At 30.0% G+C, this 21434-nt stretch overlaps 1 protein-coding gene and 1 non-coding gene across 2 annotated transcripts; one reads left to right on the top strand and one right to left on the bottom strand.

Moving 5' to 3' along the window:
• Window positions 1-283: 283 nt before the first annotated feature.
• Window positions 284-2461, bottom strand: LOC120078082 (uncharacterized). Its single transcript, XM_039032290.2, has 3 exons — window positions 1825-2461; window positions 594-803; window positions 284-496 (listed from the first exon to the last, which is right to left on the bottom strand). The coding sequence occupies exons 1-3, from the start codon at window positions 2389-2391 to the stop codon at window positions 437-439; spliced, it is 837 nt and encodes a 278-aa protein (XP_038888218.2). The 5' UTR covers window positions 2392-2461; the 3' UTR covers window positions 284-436.
• Window positions 2462-2500: 39 nt separating this feature from the next.
• Window positions 2501-2572, top strand: TRNAP-CGG (transfer RNA proline (anticodon CGG)). The gene has a single exon. It is a non-coding gene; the product is annotated as a tRNA-Pro (tRNA).
• The last annotated feature ends 18862 nt before the right edge of the window (window positions 2573-21434 follow it).

The raw sequence follows: 21434 nt of genomic DNA, 5'->3' as shown, positions 1-21434 counted from the left end.
GATGGGTTTAAAGGTAATTTTGATTGATACCTTTTAGCCCTCAATCAGATTACAATCCAGATTTCATGGTAAGACCCACATTTTATTACAATTCCGAAATATTGATAAACATCAACAATCGTGATTAAATGGGACCTATTTTTAAGTTACGAGTGATGAATTATGAGAATAAGTCCAATGTCTTCATCTTCGGAGGCTCTCCTATTCTATGTTAATTAGTTTGCTCTTCCTACTAACTCTCTCATACACCCTATAATCTTGTTTAACCTCTAAACCTATGAAGTAGAAGCAGAGTAAAAATCTCTACATTAATGAAATAAATCAAAACTAGTGGAACTACAAGAACAAGAATGGTATGAACAAAACTTACATTGAGATGAAAATTCGAAATCTGTTCCTCCAAAATATAAATGCTAGATGTGAATCCTACTTCAGATCAATACCTGCTGCTTCCACGACGACCACGGTTCGAGCTCCTAGGCGTTTGTATTTTATTCTGTAGTAATACAAGTATTCAAATTTAAGAGGGAACTTGCAATATAATACTAAACATTTTGAAGAAAAGATCAAGAATGCCAATGCATTTACTTTACCTGCAAAATGGATTTGACTCGATCGAGCTCTTTTCTCACGTAAATTTTTCGTGCTTGTCGTTTTTGTTTCTCTGCTTTCATTTTTGTGATGCTGGGCCTATAAATGATAACAGTTCTGCCAATTTGATTCACCACCACAGAGCCAGTCGATTCCTCCAATTTCCTCACTGCATCCTCTAGCTCCTCTGGACAGTTTCCGAGAATTTTGATCTGTATCGAGTGGTTCAATTTTCTTTTATTTTAGTTTGTTCTAAGGATTTTCTAATATTCAACATTTAAAAGAACAAAGAACAAAGAAATGAAGCTATAGTCAAGTTTACAGATAGGAATCACGATCCAGTTCTGGACGCTATATATCTCGTCATTAGCAAAACCATTCAACCAGAAATATCACTGTTTTTTCATTAAGAACCCTCACTTTCATAGAGAAAAAATGAAAGAATATAGAATAGAAAAGGTGTAAATAAACTCATACACAAAGGGAGCCAAACTAAAACTAAAAAAGGGCTTCAATCAATCAAAATAAGCCTAGAGAATAAATAAAACGAAGACTCGATCAACAAGAAATGTCCGTGTTTAGGTTTACTAGAAAACACTTAATGTGGCTGTCTCATATGGATCTGTATGCCCCTAACCATCATTGAATAAAAATTTGAGGTACTTAACACAAATGAAGTGCAAGAAGCACATATATTAAGCTTTTTAGAAGTCAAGAACACAGTTGTACAACGTATAGAACACATCTCTTTCAAATAAGGTCGTAACATAAGTTAAGTTTTGGTAAACTTAAAACGTACAATTATCTTCTCTTATATTTTAAGTTTACAAAAGCTTAACTTATGTATCAACAAATTCAATCTATGATCAATGAACCATATGATGGAAATCAGTTCTAAATACAAACATTTACCATTCCCTAGTAATTAATCAACCATTCTATAATAGCAATTGAAATTTACTTTCCAACAGACAAATTTCTTTTCTCCAAGAACCAATGTGACTGTTGTCCTCCTAACTACAGATACAAGCAAATTGTGTCCAGAATGTTCTTGCTATTCAAGTTCTACAAGAAGCAGAGGAAACGATTTTGCAAAGACACTTGATGATGTCCACAGCACTGGTTCCCTTCAAATGGTGGCTTTATAAACACTAATTCTTAAACCATATAGACCAATGGATAGTATCAGAATTCAACCAAACAGAAAAGTGAACGTTGATAGAACCAACAAACCTTAAGAAGTTCGTTGGCTTCAAGTGTCTCGATGAAAGAAGTAGCCAAGCCAGGAGTGACGCCAGATTTTCCCACCAACTGACTTTTCAGCTTCTTCCCCAAGCTATGAGCATACGATGCCAGCTCTTTCTTCTCCTTAATCGTCAAGCTCGGAATATTCTTCACTTCATTTCTATTCACCATCAACGAAGACAACTCCGAAGCCACACCGGTTTCCATTCCATCCCCAACGGCCTCTTCCCGTTCAATTTCGACTTCATCTTCGTAATCACTTTCATCTTCATCTTCAATTTCATCGTCTTCTTCATCAAATCTGAACTCGGAGGGGCCGGAAATGGTGGAGGCAAAGGAGCGAGGGAAGAAAAGGGATGGGGAGGGAATGAAAGACCGGGAATGGTGAGAAGATTCGCGAGTGAAGAAGTTTGAACTGACGGGCTTAAATTGATTGAAGCAAACGGCGGCAGCGGCGGCGGCGGCGGAGGGTTTGGAGAAGAAGGTGGAGAAAGAAGAGGGAACTGATCGGAGAAGAAGAGAGTGAGAGTGAAAGGAGATTATCGAAGCCCCCATTTTTGCTTGCTTCTTCGTTCGGCTTCACTGAAACGGGAAGAAACTTAGAAATTTAGATAATTTGTAAATTAATACAATATATAAGTTAAGTTTGAAACCGTTTCCATGTGGGTGTTTGGTCTAGTGGTATGATTCTCGCTTCGGGTGCGAGAGGTCGCGAGTTCGATTCTCGCAACACCCCATTTTTCCTTTTTCTAAAAAAAAGATTGACGATGATAAGAAGATATAACTTAGTTTTATAACTTAGAAATTCTATTAAAAATGTTTAGTCCAAATAACTGAACAGTTTATTATTTATGTTATATTACTAATATTTTGTTATTTATTTTCTTATGTTTGATGACTTTTTTATGAGGTAGAAATGTTGATTCATCTCTGATATTGATGTTAAATTCATGAAAATATGAAAATATTGATATGTCGATATATATTTTAATATTATTTGAAAATAAAAATAATGAACTATTAATTTAAATTATTTTTTATAATTTTCTATTCACATGAAATTTTATTGATGTCAACGTCTTATCTATATATCTATAAAATTGAAATTTTAATATTGAAATTTTAATCCTTGGTATGTTTTTCCTACCCTTCTATAATTTGTTTCAAACAAGTATTTGGAAGTATATTTCAAAACTAAAACAACTATTCAAAATGTGTTATATATTATATATTATAAATCATACAAATTGTAGGTCATTGTTATTTAGACTTGCACAAATTTTGTCAATCAAACTTTGTCACGTCGTTACAACAAATGCTATTTTTATTATATTAGGATCAATTCAAAATTATTCTGCTCATAAATTAAATTTTGGAGATAAATAAATAACAAACTAAAAATGATCGCGCGTCTCATTTATGGTTAATCACAATAATAGTCTTATTGGATTAAAGGTGATTAAGCATGGACCGCAATCAATAAATTTGTCTAGTTGCCTGAATAGCCCTAAAACTATAAATTGGATCTGCCCCAACAATTCAAGTTATTTGTTCCCATAGCCCAACACAATTTAAGCCCAATATGGAAATTTGGGCTCAAGCCCATGTAAGTTGCTTGAGAAATTCTATAAATAGTCTTACACCTCCAAGAGGAGGGGATCAGAATAACCTAAGATTGATGCTATGAACTATGAAAGATTTGAACAACTAAAAGTTCTAAATATTGCAATTCTTCTAAAAATCTGAAAACCAAAGACTTATGAAGACGTCAGAGGCAAGAATTTGAGTTGTGAATTCTATAAAATTATGAAATATGAAAAATTGTGAATTTTCGGGGACCATAATGTAAGGAGTTAATAAGGTACAAAATTGATGTTTTATAGTAGTGTCACAAACTTCTTGGGCCAAACAAGGAATGAAATTCACAATTCTCTCTCCCGAGACTTCTCTTAAGTTCGAGAAGAATTAAGCTCCAATAAGATTTAGAATATCTTTAACAAATTTTTAGTAAGAAATATTTAAATTGAGAAAACTTATAACTGAGAATAATTATATCAGGTCACTGCTAATTAGCACAAATATTAACTCGTAGTCGTAGGTGGATTGGAATGGCGTATGATGGTGTAAATATATTTGGTTGGTTTTTGGGTGGGGGATGGCCCATGAAGTTTGGGCCCATAGGGGAAAAGGACAGCTCCTCCTCTTCAGAGCCCAAAAAAGAGGAGAGAGGCCGAGGCTCCATCAATGGCCAAAATTTGACGTGGCCATTTCCCAAATGGGCCCCACCTTCCCACGTGAAAAAACTGCCTCCACTACAGCTCATGGCTTCCTTTTCAAGTAAAACTGCCTAGTACGTGGGCTGGTTTGGAAGATTCTTGTGAACCAACCCAAAAATTTGAGTTGGCTAATAATAAACTCTTTTTTGGAGGATCAACTCAACTCAATTAAACCCAATAATAATAATAGGTCGGGTTGACTCGACCCTGAAATTGGGTAACCCGAGATCCAACCTGAATTTAATATTTTTTAACATTTTTAATCCAACCCAAACGCATTAATAATTTTTTAATGCGGTTTGCGTTGGGTAATCCGAATTGGTTGGGTTAACAGGTTTTTTGAACACCCCTAAAACGGTCCAACTCTCCTAACATGGGCAACCACAATCTCTAGTCCTCCAATAAGTTGTTTGGAAGACTGTAATAGAACGAGTTTTTAATATAATGTAATCTAAAATTTATTTTTGAATTGAGTATTTTGAGCCCAATTTGTAATACCAAACTCATTAAATTTCTACAATTTTCAACTCAACTCTCTTTTCCATCGTTTTCACAATTCACGATTCCATTTTTCGTTTCTCTAGATTCCTCATGCATCTCAACGCCTCCCAGATTTCTAGTAATCCTAATTACATTCTACCTCATCAAACAATCCTTATAGATTAAATTGTAATTATGATTTATTAAAATTTAGTATCTATGGTGTGAAAAAATCTTAAAAAATAGTTTTTACACTATATATTATTCACAAGGATTTGATCATATGGACTATTTATAGGATTTTTATCTAATCATAATGATTAAATTCTAAATTTCAAAATTATATGGGACTATCTAAAGCAAGCATAATTCAACTAATATATAAATATGTTAACGACCACAAAAATTTGTGTCATAAACAATAAATAAACTTTTAGAATTTGTTCTTTTACGTATTTGAAATGTTGTTTTAATAATTGTAAAAAAAATATTGGTTTGATATGTTGTGTTTTAAAATCTATTATTGGTTAGTTCATGACCTTGAAAAGAGAGGAAAAAAAAATCCATGACCCTTACATATTAGAATCAGTTTTCTCATACATATTTTCATGGAGTGGAATAACGAGATTGTTCCATACATTCCCCCCACACTTCATTTAAAGGGTTTGAATGAGATAGTAAAATATGTGAAGACGAGTATAGTTCAATTAGGATAGTACTCGTATTATTAACTTTGAAATTAGAGGTTTGATTTCCTAACTCCACAAACTGTAGAAAAAAAATATAGATAGAAAAATCAATGGTTTGAAACCATCTTTTTCGATTAAATTACAAATTTAGGCTTTAAATTTTAAGTTGTAAATTGGTTCCTTTAAAAAAAAACCATAAAATTTGATATAAGAGGTATCCAATCTTTAAAAACTGTCCAACAAGTCTATGAACAACTTTTTCAATTTTATGTCAAATAAATGATTGACTTATTAGACATTTTTTTTTTTTCACATTCACAAATTTACTAGGCACAAAATTGAGTGTTTATCAATTTATAGACACAAAATTAAATTTATGTTCAACTAATTAGTTAGTTTTTAAAGAATACATCAATGATTTATTAGACATAAAATTGAGTGTTCATTTACATATTTGATATTTTTAAAAACTAGAACATACTAGATACATAATTGAAAACTTATTAACATATTAAACACAAATATACTACATACATTGATCAAACTTAATTTAACCATTTTTTCTCTAACTCTAATAAGTTTTATTCTGTTAGAGTTTCTAATGATTCCAAAATGAAGGAATCTAAAACTTGAATTGGTTCACTAATAAAACTATATAAACTTTACAAAATTCAAACTATAAACTAAAAATGACTCATAGTAATTTTTGGAAAGTTGCATCATGAAGCATTAGAATTTTTATTAGGAATCAAAGTAAGTAAATATTCTTTTTTTTTTTTTTTAAATGAGAAAATTAGCAAGTATACTTCGATCATATATTTATATAGCTCTGTGAAAGGTTCCTCCTCTTTTTCTTTTTCTTTTTCTTTCTTTCACACTTTATCTTTTTAATTTTTCAAACAACTATTTATTTATTTTTAATTTATATAATTCCTATAATAGTTATATATTTTCATATTCTATTATTGTTCCTAACATCTGATTAAAACTAACCCAACATCCATATATGATTCTTAATTATTTGTAGAATTAGAAAAATGAAAAGAACTAAATAATTTATCATCAATTGAAAAGAGCTCATGTCAAAATATTTTGAGAAAGCATGGCCAATGGAGGTAAGTGAAAAGGATAGAAAAAGTTGGCCCTTTATATATATATAGTTTTTTCATATCTAACTTATGTATATTTAACACTTTTTAATTAATTTTTTAGTAAATAATTGCTATATTATATATCTTGTTAACGTGCAAGTTTAGTCTTCTAACGTCTAGGTTTGTTATAAGTAGGTCGTCGTTCGATTTAAAAAGTATATGGTAAATCTCTAAATTTTTTGTTATTTTGTATCTAAACCTTCAAAATATTTTAGACTTGGTCTTTTACTAATTCAAGACCTTTTAAAGTTCACGAACCAATTAGACATAAAATCAAAGGCTAACCTGGATATGATAATGATTTTTTAGATACGAAATTAAAAATTTCATGAACCTATTACATACAACCAAGAAAGTTTATGAACTATACTTAAATGTTAATTAACCTATATTTTTCTAAATAATATAAAGGATTAGAGATTCAAACATTTGACGTACAAGTGACATTTCCAAATTTCTTAACTAATTAATTGTTAGGTATTCACTAATAATTCGTGAATTTTTATCTAATAACTAAATTCTTAGATCTACTTTCCATTTAAATCTCCATGCATTTAAATATTTTACTTTTATTTTCTCCCTCTCCATATGTATCTTAGTATATTTAAAAAATAAATTTTCAAGCATGCTTTTCATGAATTTATATCAAGTTCAATGTAAAGTGAACACAATTATCCTCAATTTCATGTTAAATGCAAAGTAAATTTTTTTTTAATGGAATAGGCCAAAATGGGTTTTGAAGTTTAAGTACTACCATAATACAATATTTCAAAATTCCAAAATTTTTAAAAAGACAATAAAACATCTACAATTGAAAGCTATCCCTTTCAAAGAAGAATAAATAAATAAATAAGGTTATCCCAATAAAGTCTTAATTTAAATGAGAGGTTTGTTGGTTAGTTAAAACAAACCCATCTTGATTTATCTTCAACCAAACATTTTTACCAATTTTAATTGTCCTTTTTCAGATGAGCCTTCCTAATCCCACCATAGAGTGGTTATAGGATTTTGCTTTTTAACAATATAAATAAATTAATAAATCCATTAGATTTTATTTTCATAATTTTGATTTTATTTTATTTATAATTTGAAACGTTATTAAAAAATTGTTATTGTCATTAAATTAACCTAGATTATTTTGAAAACGATTGATATGACATGACATCACATGTCTTTTGCTCGTCTACCTAATACGTAGTCACATGTCTTTGTATATCTATTTTTTTAAGCTCACCAATGTGGTAGTTGAGAGATTCAAACTTTTGACTTTTTTATTGATGACATATGTTTAAATCGATTGAGTTATGGTCCAATAAGTATATAAAATCGAAATCTTTAACTAAAAAGAATGTTAACAATACATGAATCGAACTATTTAGTTGTTAGCTATTTAAAAGGTGTTCAATATTAAATAATCTCAAGTGTTGAGTTTTATAAAATATAATCTTGATAAACTATTAATAGATTAATCATGTATATTTTTTATTCGAGTTCAACAATATATAGGGATGAAGTTTCGAGTATCTAATTTATTGGCCAATCATATAAGCTATTAACCATTTTTTTAATAATATGAGAGGCAAGAGAATCAAGCTATTGATGTTGAAGTTGATAGTATGTGTTTATGTCAGTTAAACCAGTTGATTCATATTCAAAGTTGACTAATTTATAAAAGTGTTTCAAGTAGATTTTCTTTTTCCTTCTATTTTTAGTTGAATAATACGAAGGTGAAAGATTTGAAATTTTAAACTATTGATCGAGAGTATAGTTCGCATACAAGTTGTGCTCAAGTAAAATCAAATCAAACGATAGACATGAAATTAAAACAATGTCGTACAACCTAAAAACCAACTCGTTCCTAAAACAAACCCAAAAAAACAAAAACAAAAACAATAAACAATAAACTAAGTCGTTTATGGAACTCAGGAGCTTTAATAAGATTGTTTCCATAAACAATAATTTAACATCAATGTACACAATTACATCTCAAGATTGGGATAAAATTAAATAATATCAAATCTAATGCTCTAAAATTCGGTAGATGAAGTTGAACAAGTGTAACGTAGCAAATTTTTTGGCTGACAAGCAATTGAATCGTGTTGTGAAATTGAGAAGCACAACGGAAACACGAATATGGAGAAAATATAATATAATAATATATAAATATAATAATGAATAAATAAATAAATTATAAAATAAAATAACTAAAAATATGAAAATTTGATAGTATGAAAAATTGAGTAGAATTCTGAACTGGATTTCTCACCGATGTACATTATTTCAAGATCCACCAAATGTCATTATTTATAGGCAAAGTGACAAGTAGGATGTGTATGCTTTGGACACTATGCATGAGTGGTTGAATGATACATGGGCAACATATGTGGAATAGAAAAATGGCATTTTGTATTGGATACTAAGCATGTGCATCTAACACCTATTTATAATATTTATAATACTCATCCTTAGATGTCCATTATAAATATATAAAATATGTCTCGTTAAAACCTTACTAGGAAAAAGCTCAATGGGAAAAATTCTGATGAAGAAAAAACAGTACATATTTCATATAATCTAATAATCCTAAAAGAATATAATATATTCGCTCCCCCTCATGGAAACATCACTTGAGATATCTGAATCGTAGAATTCTAATTTCTCAAAGGTTGCAGTAGGTAATGCCTTTGTAAATAAGTTGGTCAAGTTATCTTTCGAACAAATTTGTTGTACGGTGATGTCACCCATTTTTCTTTGAGATCGCGAGTGTAGAAAAGTTTTGGTGAAATATGTTTTGTTCTATCTTCTTTAATATATCCTCCTTTGATTTGGGCTACAAATGTTGTGTTGTCTTCGTATAATATCGTTCGAAGATTTTTATTAGAAGACGAGCTACATGTTTCATGAATTGTGTTGAGTCATTGATCTTAACCATACACATTCTCGACTAGTTTCATGAATTGTAAGGATTTCAGCATGATTTGAGGAAGTGATCGCTATGATCTGTTTCACCGATCGCCATGATATAGCAATTCATCTACATGTGAATAAATAACCTATTTGAGATCTAGCTTTGCGTGGGTGAGATAAATATCCAAAACTTGCATAATTAACTACATCAAAATTTGATTTATTTGAATAAAACAAGCTCATATCAATTGTTCCTCAGAGATAACGGAGTATATGTTTAATTCCGTTTATAATATCTTTTTGTTAGAGAATAACTATCTATAGCTAATAAATTTATTGAAAATATAGTATATGGTCTTGTATTATTAGCAAGATATATAAGTGCACAAATTGTACTAAGATGTGGTACTTCAGGACTAAGAAAATTCTTTATTATCATCTCGAGATCAAAATATATATTTCATCAGATCTAGTGAACGAACTTTCATTGGAATGTTCAATGGATGTGTTTTGTTCATATAAAATCTTTTCAAAAATTTTTCTGTATAAGTAGACTGATGAATAAATATCTCACCTGCTAAATGATCAATTCATAAGCCAAGGCAAAATTTTGTCTTTCCGAGATCTTTCATCTCAAATTATTTCTTAAGATATTATATTGTCTTTAAAAACTCTTCAAGAGTCCCAATTATATTTAAGTCGTTAACATATATAATTATAATAGCAAATCCTGATTGTGATTTATTTAAAATACACATGGACATATTGAATCGTTTTGATGTCCTTCTTTTAACAAACATTCACTCAGGTGATTGTACTATATTCGTCTTGATTGTTTTAATCCATATAGTGATATCTGTAATTTGATTGAATACGTTTTTTGAAATTTTGATTTATATGTTTCAAGTACCTTAAATTCTTCTGGGATTTTCATATAAATATCATTATCAAGAAATCTATATAAATATGTTGTGATTATATCCATAAGATGCATATCTAGACTTGTGATTATATCCATAAGATGCATATCTAGACTTTCATACATAGTCAGACCAATTAAATATCTCAGTGTAACTGCATCCACCACTAGAGATTACATCTCCTCATAATCAATATGAGGTATTTCTAGTCTTGTGACCTTGTTATTTTCATTTATTTTTCTCACTAATACTCATTTGTATCCTACAGATTTGACACCTTCTGGTGTTCGGACCACTGGTCTAAAAATCTGACGTTTTAAAAGTGAGTTTAATCTTGCCTCGATTTCTTCTTTCCATTGAAGCTAATCTTTTCTATGTTAGACATTTTTTTAACAGATTTTGGTTCAAAATTATCATTTTCATATATAATATAAAGAGCAACATTATACGCAAAAATGTTGTCAATAACTACATGAGTTCAGTTTCCTTTTTTTCCTATCATGACATAGTTTGTTGAAATATCATTATTATCTTTATGTATTTCATATTCCTCATTAGTCATGTCATGATTTTTTTTATGGGTCTTTACATCTTCAACTAAGTCTTCTTGACTATTAATTATTTTTCTTTGTTGAGGATTTTTATCTCTAGAACCCACTGGTCTACCACGCTTATGGCATGTTCAGACTCATTAGTGACAACTTATTGTGTTGGGATATCAATTTTCAATGGAACATTTGTAGCTGGTATATGTGACTTAGTTATTTTATTTATATCTATAAATGCATATGGTAATTGATTTGATATATTTTGCAAATGAATTATTTTTTTAACTTCAAATTCACAATAAATCTGTATGGAGATCTAAGTGAGACAATAACGATGCATTCCATGTAATTTATTTTTTTAAATTCTTAATTCCTCCTCTTGATGTTGGAAAATTTGTCTCGTTAAAATGGCATAAGCAAATCTAGCAGTAAATACGTCACCCGTCAAGGGTTTAAGATATTTAATAATTGATGAGGAATCCAACACATATTCCTAACCTTATTTGATGATCCATCTTAGTACATTGTGGTGGAGCAATTGGAACATATACTGCACATCCAAAAATTCTCATATGGGAAATATTTGGCTTGTGGCGATAAACTAATTGTAATTACGAGTATTTGTGATAAGCTACTGGCTTAATGCATATAAGTGACGTTGCATGCAAAATAAAATGTCCTCATACAGATGTGGAGCCTTAGCTCTTATAAGTAATAGTATTGCAATTAATTGCAAACTTTTATAAATGATTATGTTAAATCATTTTGTGTATGAACATGAGCTACAAAATGTTAAATATTTATCCCAATTGACATGCAATAATTATCAAAAGCTTGGGATGTAAATTCATCGGTGTTATCAAGATGAAGGGTTTTAATCGTATAATTAGAAGATTGTGTTTTTAACTTAATCGTTTGAACAAGTAATCTTACAAATACAAGATTTCGACTTGATAACAATCATATGTATGACCATGATGCATCTATTAATATCATAAAATATCTAAATGGTCCACTTGGTGGGTTAATAGGTCTACATATATCACCATGAATTCGTTCTAAAAATGCAGGTGATTCAGTTCCCATTTTAGATGGTGATGGTCTAATAATTAATTCGCTTTAAGAACCAGCACCACACGATAATTCGTTAGATTGAAGAATCTCCTAGCTCAATGAGCGTCCATTTGAATTTTCAATAATTATTCTCATCATTATAGACCCTAGATAACCCAATCTATCATGCCAAATAACAAATATATCTGGATTCATGAACTTTAGGTACATTATTGCATATGTTTCAATTATCTGTAGATGAGTATAATACACTCTAGAAGATAAAGCAAAAAACTTTTCCATATAGATACTGCACATTATTCTTACTATCAGTCTCAATATGATAACCATTACAACATATATCTTTAAAACTTAAAAGATTTCTCTTTGATTAACTATAAAACAATGCATTATTTATTGTAAATTTTGTCCCTCTAGGCAAAATAATATTTTATTTTCCAAAACCTTCAATCAAGTTTGCAGAACCTGATATTCTATTTACTTTTGTTTTCAGCATTGTCAATTTGGAAAAGCTTTCTTTTTATTTGTAAGTATTGTATGTGTAGTTACACTGTCTACTAGACATAGATCTTCTCTGTTCATCTTTTATTCACTCAACATATGAATATGATGTAGGTTTCTTGACTGAAAAAATGATTACAATAAGAAAAACAACACTTAAGAGTTACAAAAGTTAACATTTAATAAAAAAAAAAAGTGAAAATAGATAAAAGAAAACAACAACATTAAGTTTAGATATTCTCAAAGTCAAAAGAAACGCTCGATATTCCATCAACTGTGTCAATCTTCTATTTAGGAGATTCAAAGAAGTCCATCACATCCAAATATGTCATATGATATGGATCAAATATATCATTATCTTGGTATGCAGATTTTGCTTCCACATTTCCCCTTTTTTCTTTCAGGGAAGCTCGATAGAGATCAACTAAGTGTTTTGACGTACGACAGGTATATGACCAATGCCCAATCATTCCGCATCGGAAGTATTTATTTTCAATACTCTTTGAACTTTTATCTCGTGGGACTTTTCCTTTGTGATCATCATTTTGCATGGTTATTTTGAAATTTGAATGATTAGAATGACTACCACGAAAACTAATAACTATTTATTCCTCTTCCATGATCACGACCTCAACCACGACCACAACCTCGACCACGATTATTAACATTCATATCATTCACTTCAAGGAATGATGTCGTTCCAGTTGGTTGAGATTCGTGGTTTTTCATCGATAACTCATTAGTCATTATTTTGTTCGGCCACGATAAGACATAAAATTAGTTCAGAATATTGTTAAAACCTTTATATCAATATTGTTGTTGCAGGAGCATATTTGAGACATGGAATGTATAAAATGTCTTATCTAACATATCAACATCAGTAATCACTTATCGATTTAAAAATCTTTTAGCCTTAAATGCACCCACTCGTAACGAGTTTTAGGAGGAACAACTGTTTTTTATGATCATACATTTTTTCAATTTTTTCCACAAGATACAAGGATCTTTTATTGTAAGATACTTTATTTTCAATCCCTCGTGGAGATGATGACGAAGGAAAATCATAGTTTTTGCTTTGTCTGACCAAATGTTGTATTTCATTCTTTAATTGTTTCTCCCAAGTTCATAGCATGCAGGTAGATTTCGGCATCGAACACCCATGACAAATAATTATTGTCATTAATGTCAAGGGATGCAAATTCCAATTTCGTAAGGTTTGTCGTGGTAACACTTTCACAAAATATTGTATTCATGTTAGAAATTTAATATGTGTTAAATATGAAAAATTTTAAATTTATTAATTATAAAAAAGAGAAAAAAATGACATACGTTTAGGAACTACCTTCAGCGAGGGAAGCAATAGAAGCTCGTGCTAATAACGTGTTGTGAAATCGAGGAGCACAACGGAACACAATAGGAACACGAATATGAAAAATATAATTAATAAATAAGTAATAAAATAAAATAAAATGACTAAAATTATGAAAAATCAGATAATATAAAAAATTGAGTGGAATTTTGGAGTAGATTTTTCATCAATGTGTGTCATTTCAAAATCTACAAAATATCACTATTTATTGGCAAAGTGACAAGTTGGATGTGATATAGTTTGAATACTGTGCATGAGTAGTTGAATGATGCATCCATGACATATGTGGTAATGGAAAAATGATATTTAGTATTAAAGACTAAATATGAGTATATAATACCTATTTATAATATTTATAATAAATCGGAGTATTTGTGTATTTATTTGTTTTTAATGTTTATGGAGAAAAAAGAGAGAGAAAATTAATTTTAAATTACAATTATCGTGGTCGTGGGTGCACGTCTACGGGATAGTAATGGACGGAGTTTGAGGGCGGCGCGTGGTAGCGCGTGGAATATAATGCCGCCGGGAGTGCTTAAAAGGCGAAAGTAGCCCCACGTGGGGAACTGGAACATGGTTGTACTAACTACTAGTCATGTTACATCTGCCCTCGAGGTCCTACGTGTAAAGTGTGCGGTGGTGGTCCCCACAATCACGTGGCACTGGGAAACTCTCCGCCGCGCCTCTCTCCAGTCTCTCTCTGTTGTTATATTCCATTTCAAAGGGAAAAAGGTTTTTAAATAAAGGTTAAATTATATAATGTTATTTTCACACTTTTTTTTTAATTTATTTTTTTTAAACGAAAGAATCAAACTTTAATCTTGAAGTTATAATATAAATTTTATGCTAGTCGATCTAGGCTTGTTTTTGACAAAATATTCTAAAATTTTGTCATTTGTTTTTTTAAAAAATTCATATTTTTAAAGGATAATTGTATGAAGTGCACTTTTAGAAATGATAATTAAATGTAACAAAAATTTAAAAGAATTACAAAGATAGCAAAATCGATCAATTATAGATTCTTACCATTGATATGGGCTATCACTAATGTTCTTCGAAAGTAAAATCTAAATATTTTTCTACCTTTGCAAATTCTTTTACATCGTATTATATTTATAAATACTTTGAACCTAATTGTTATACTTACAACTGTCTTTTTTAAAAAATTTGTAACATTATTCTTAAATTTTTATAAACATTTAAGAGCTGTAGTTATATTAGAAACTATATGATATCAACACATCGTCTTAAGTCACTAACTACACTATTTTATATATGAATTTCTATCTAGATTTTTATATTTCTATTATGATATATTTTAAAACGATTAAATGAACATAATTTAATTGACATAGTATTTTATATTATCAACCCTAATATTATCCAATGTATTATGAAGAATCTTTTTAACAAGATAAAAAATCATAGATGGAAAAAATGTTTATATTCTTAATTAAAAAAGAATCAAATAACTAACAAACAATTAAAACAAAGTTATATATATATATATTAAGGAAAACCACTCAATAATTTTATTAATTACAAGATGATCACCATATAATGCACTAGCTAATTATTAGATACTAATTGATCATGATTCACGTATTTTTCTAGACATGGATAATTATAATATTTTCATTCATGTAATTTAACATGGTTTAACTTTTCGTACTTAAACTCATCATTAACTAACTTAAAAAGAAGTATAAAGTAAAAAATATGTTAAATTAGAAGTCTAATAACACGTTGGTGTCTATTTAGTCTCCTTTATAGGTGTGTTCGATAAATATTTGATTTTTGTTTTTTTAGAATTAAGCTTATAAATGTTACATCTATCCATAAGTTTCTACATTTTGTTATTCATTTTCTACTAAGATTTTAATAACTAAGGTCTCATTTGGTAACCATTTGATTTTTTTGTTTTTGTTTTCTAAAGTTAACCTATCTCATCCACATTTCTTATAATGATTTGCATATTTCTTGAGTACAATAATTGAATTTGTAACCAGATTTCAAAAAAAAAAAAATTGAAAGCTAATTTTTTTAGTTTTCAAATTTTAGAATGGTTTTTTAAACCATTGGTAAAAAGTAGATAACAAATGGAGATATTTGAAAGTGGAAGTAGTGTCCATATGCTTGATTTTGAAAACCAAAAACCAAAAAACAAAATGGTTACCAAATGAGGCCTATAAAATATAGGTTCCAAAAACTTGTTTTTGTTTTATATAATTCAGCTAGGAGTTTAAGCATATTTTTAAAAAATGTGAAAAAATCATAATTGAAAATTTGAGGGTGAACAAACATAAAGTTTGAAATCAAAAAATAAAAACACAAAATCATTACTAAACGGGACATAAACTTCCAATTTAAGAAGCCATTTTATAAACAAACTTGACTATTATAAAAAATAATACTCTGTTTGGTAACTATTTAATTTTACTTTTTTAAAATTAAGCTTATAAACACAATTTTCATCTCTAAATTTATTGCTTCTTTATCTATTTATTAATGATATTTTTAAAAATTGAAAAAAAAATTGAAAACTTATTTTTGTTTTATGAATTTGGTTAAAATTTTATGCCCCGTTTGATAACCATTTAAAAAAAAAAAAAAAAACACCAAATTCATCCACATTTCCTACAATGATTTGCATATTTGTTAAACACGATGGTTGAATTCTTAGCCAAATTAAATTTCCAAAAATAACTTTTTGAAATCTACTTTTGTTAACTTTCAAAATTTGACTTGATTTTTTAAACCATTGATGTAATAAGATAAAAAAAAGAAAAAAATTTAGATGTAAAAGTAATGTTCATAGGCTTAATTTTCAAAAACAAAAATTAAAAACAAAATGATTACCAAACCTTAACTATCGTACTTGATAAATATTCAAATTAAGATAAGAAATTGAGAGAAAATAAATTTAAAAGCTAAAAATAAAAATCGAAATGATTACTTAACAGGATTTAAGTTATTAGATGATAAAATTTAAAGATAAATCATTCTAATTCTAACTATAAAAACGTAGGTACTAAATAGGATTTTTTTTTTTTTTTTTTTTTTTTTTGTTTAAATATTGTGATTAGGAAAACTATTTAGGGAATATAGTGGTTTTGAAACTATTTAGAAATCTATGGTTGTTTTGGAGATTTCGAGGTGGGGATTTAGTTTAAAATATTTTGTCGAGGGTTCAACCCTCGACCTATCGAAAATTAAAGAAAGATCGAGAGTTTGACCCTCGACCTGAGAAGAGGACGAGAGTTCAACCCTCGACCTGTTGAAAATTAAAGAAGAGATCGAGGGTTCGACCCTCGACCCAAAGGAAATTGAGAAGAGGATGAGGGTTTAACCTTCGACCTGTCGAAAACTAAAAAAATTTGTAAGAGAATATGAGAAAATTTTCCAAAGCCCTCGACCTCTGGAAAATTATAGAATAAACCCTCGACCTAAAGGAAATTAAAAAATCATTTAGTAATTATATACAAGATCGCACACAATTGTTTAGTAAAATTACTATGCAATTGTTTAGTAATTCTTTATTAACGTAACAATAGGTGCAAACATCCGGAAAGAACAAGTGAACGATGAACAACTTATTTATGAGAAACTAAACGATCGTTTACAATCTATCCACAATCGTTCAATATGATTAAACGATCGCTTACTAAATCCACTGCGATCGACCACAAACTCCTACACGATAGCTTAACTATTACTATTACACGATTGCCTTCTCAGAACCTATACAATCGCATGCCTTTTATTATACAATCACATACCAAATGCTACACGATCGCATAGTGGAAGTATACGACGAGAGAACGCTGCGATGGCCTCTTGATAGCTCTCTTTCCTCACTATACGATCGCCCACAAACTCCTACACGATCGCTTACATATTACAAGTAGATGATGGCCTTCTCAAAACCTATACGATCGCATACGTTTTACTATACAATCGTATACCAAATGCTACAGATCGCATAGTGGAAGTACATGATGAGGGCACGCTTTGATGGCCTCTCGAGAGCTCTTTTTCCTCACTACACGATCGCTTACCTATTACAAATAGACGATAACCTTCTCAAAATCTATACAATCGCATACCTTTTACTATACGACCGTATACCAAATGCTATACGATCGCTAAGTTTTACTACACGATCGCATAATGGAAGTATACGATGAGGGCACGCTGCGATGGCCTCTCGAGAGCTATCTTTCCTTATTACACGATCGCTTAGCTATTACAATCAGACGATCGCTTTCTCAAAACCTATACAATCACCTACCTTTTACCATATGATTGTATACCAAATGCTACACGATCGCTTAGTAGAAGTACACGATGAGGGCACGCTGCAATGGCCTCTCGAGAGCTCTCTTTCTTTAATACACGATCGCTTACCTATTACAAATAGACGATGACCTTCTCAAAACGTATACATCACATACCTTTTACTATACGATTGTATACCAAATGCTACACGATCGCTAAGTTTTACTACACGATTGCATAGTGGAAGTACATGATGAGGGCACGTTGCGATGGCATCTCAAGAGCTCTCTTTCTTCACTACACAATCATATACCAAATGCTACACGATCGCATAGCTAAGAATCCAAATCTCTACGACATGCGTTAGAGTGATTTGAATCGTCAACATCCTTTAAAAAGAATCTGAATCTCTGCAGCGCGTCAGCGTCTAGTCCCATCCCATACTGCTTTCCCATCCCGTGAGGTCGAGTTTTGAAAACTCGACCATTTAGCTTATAACCCCCCTGTCTTTTCTCATTTTCTCACACTGCTTTCGTTCCCCCACTCTCCTCACTGCCTTCATTCCTCATTGCCTTTCAACCTTTAAGATCAGCCTCTCATTTTATCCTCACTGCCTTCGTTCTTTCATTCTCACTGCCTTCAACAAATCTTCTTCTTCTCCCACATTCATCAATTAAATTGTGAGGTTTGTACCTTTTACTATACAAAATTGTGGAGCATGTTTGGCATGGTTGTATAGACAACTATGCAAAGCAACAAGACCTGAGGTTCGAGAGATAGTTGGGCCTTTCATACTTTTGCAACTATGGGTTTGGGAGCGATTTCCAACAATGGCTCCACAACTACAACATGTTAATGACACTTAGTTAGTTGGACGAGCCTACGGTTCTCGGTATGTTGTTTTAATTCAATTTAATTTTTATATCACTAATCTAGTTAATTTAGATTATAAATTATCAATTTAAAAACTTAGGTGGAGAGACAAATTTTGTGTGACTAGGATAGCCACACATGTAGTCAGCCAGTACAAATATATGTTTGATCTGCTTTAACCTGATCAGGTACATTACACTGAACCTAATTGATTATTTTATACACATTTTTATTGTTTTTATCTTTAATGTTCTCCAATATAATATTTTGTGTTTCAGGTTATTTGGGATCCGTACAAAATTATTATGCATACATTGTCCAATTTTTTGTACGAATGGTCAAAACATATGGCGGACGATGAGTTCTCTCATATGTTTTCACATTGGTGAGTGACATCTTCTTGACAGGGTGATGAGGCAATTCGATTTTCAGCAGGATGTCTCATCGCCTTGTAATACTGAACCCCTACTGCATGATATCGACTTAAAGACTGTAAATTGATCCAAAAAAGTTGCACATTTGGTAGTGCGATGACACTATCATGCAAGGTTTATTGCAGTGGGGGTTTCTATTGGACAATTTGACAGGGAAGTCACTAAAGACTACATTCATTGGTATAATAATATCACAAGGCGCTACGTCACTCGTCCGGGAGCAGCCGTGGGTCATTTGGTAAATGAATGAATATTATCTAATTATTTTTAATTTAAATTTATTTTAAATATTATCTAATTGTTTTATAATTCACAGAGATCGAATAATAGTAGACTCCGTGATGTTGCGAATGATCCGAACCAGGTTATTGCTATATGTAGGGACAACCAAAGTTATATAGAAGAGATACATTATATGTACGATATACCTATTGTTCCTCCACCAGCTCCTATACGTAGAAGACCTGTACGGGAAGAGGATGAGTTTGACGAGGTTGCCCATAATGTGGAAGAGTTGCCCCCTGTGATGCAGACGTAGAGTCAAGCTAATTATGTTAGTCCGATGATGATGATGCCAACATTTGGTTCAGGACATTATGACTCAGATGCTGGTCCTTCGTCTTCATATGTATATGGACATGGTCGGGGTCATGGAGAGCATAATAAATATTTATATCATGAAGCATCTGTAGAGGTACCAGAGCAACATCAAGAAGAATCAGAGCAACCTCAAATTCGAAGTCGATGATGACAACCAGCTCGTAATCGACGACGTCCGCCTTGTGGGATACATTGATTTTTGTAATTATTTTTATATAAATGAGATATTTTAATTTACATTTTTTTAAATTTTTATGAGATATTATTTTTTTAATTTATTCTTTTTAGAATTTAAATAAAATAAAAAAATATTTTTAGAAATTATTTTTATAAAATGAAAAATTAAAAAAAGAAAGAAAAAAAGAAAAGAGGTCGAATTTCCAACATTCGATCTCTAAATTATTAAAAAAAAGAAGTTAAAGTCGAGGGTTCAAAATTCAACTTAGGTAGGATTTTTATAAATTGTTTTTATAAGATGGATTTTTTTTTTTAAAAAAAAAAGAAAAGAGGTCGAATTTCCAACATTTGATCTCTAAATTATTAAAAAGAAAAAAAAAAGTAAAGGTCGAGAGGTCAAATTTTGAACCATTGACCTATTAAAAAAAATATTTTTCTAAATAATTTCAAAATTACAATATTTTTATAAATAGTTTTTAAAACTACCATATTATATTAATTTTACCACTAAATAGTTACAATTTACAAATCATAAATTAAATCATCACTCTATATAACTAATTCTTAACTTAATTTGTAATTAATGAAACGTTTTGTCGTCTCAGACCAATGACCACTGTTATTCCCGCTAAATTTCAGGTTTACTTTTTCAAAGTCCTTTTCTCTTCCCGATTTTGAAAGCCACCCCAAGCCATCTGCCACGTTACCATCATTAAATTTATTACACAAAATACTATAATTCAAAATACATTTAAATCTTATTTTGGATATCCAACTATTAATAATATTATATTTTAATCTCTAAACTTCTAAAAATGTTCTTTTATTTCTTAAACTTTGAATATTATTTTATTTTAGTTCCTAAATTTTTAAAAATATTCTTCTTAGTTTTTTAAACTTTTTAAATAATACTTATTCTGGTCCCTAATATATTAAGAGTTTATTAATTCTTAAAAAAAATGACGAGTTAACTTGTATTTTCGAATGATTATGCTACCAAATAAGTTAATCACACTAAAAAATCTAGAGTTTCAATTTTGAAGGTGGCAAAGCAGGAAAATTTAAAAGACATTTGTAGTTCACTATTTTGGTGTATTAGTCGTTGGCACATTCATATTGCTCAATATATCTAGACTCTAGTCATAAAAAAATATAAGTTCATTCATATTTTCGTCGAAGAGTTAATATAATTTTAATAGTAGGACTTAAAATAAATTATTTTTTAAAAATTTAGAAACTAAAATATTCAAACTAACGTAGAATATGATTCAAATTTCAAAAATTAAAATAGAATGTGAAAGTTGAAAATAAATTAATAATA

Source organism: Benincasa hispida, chromosome 5 (assembly GCF_027475165.1).
Source record: "Benincasa hispida cultivar pf3 chromosome 5, pf3_genome.v1.1, whole genome shotgun sequence".
Taxonomy (NCBI): domain Eukaryota; kingdom Viridiplantae; phylum Streptophyta; class Magnoliopsida; order Cucurbitales; family Cucurbitaceae; genus Benincasa; species Benincasa hispida.
This window is presented reverse-complemented; position numbering and strand designations above follow the sequence as displayed.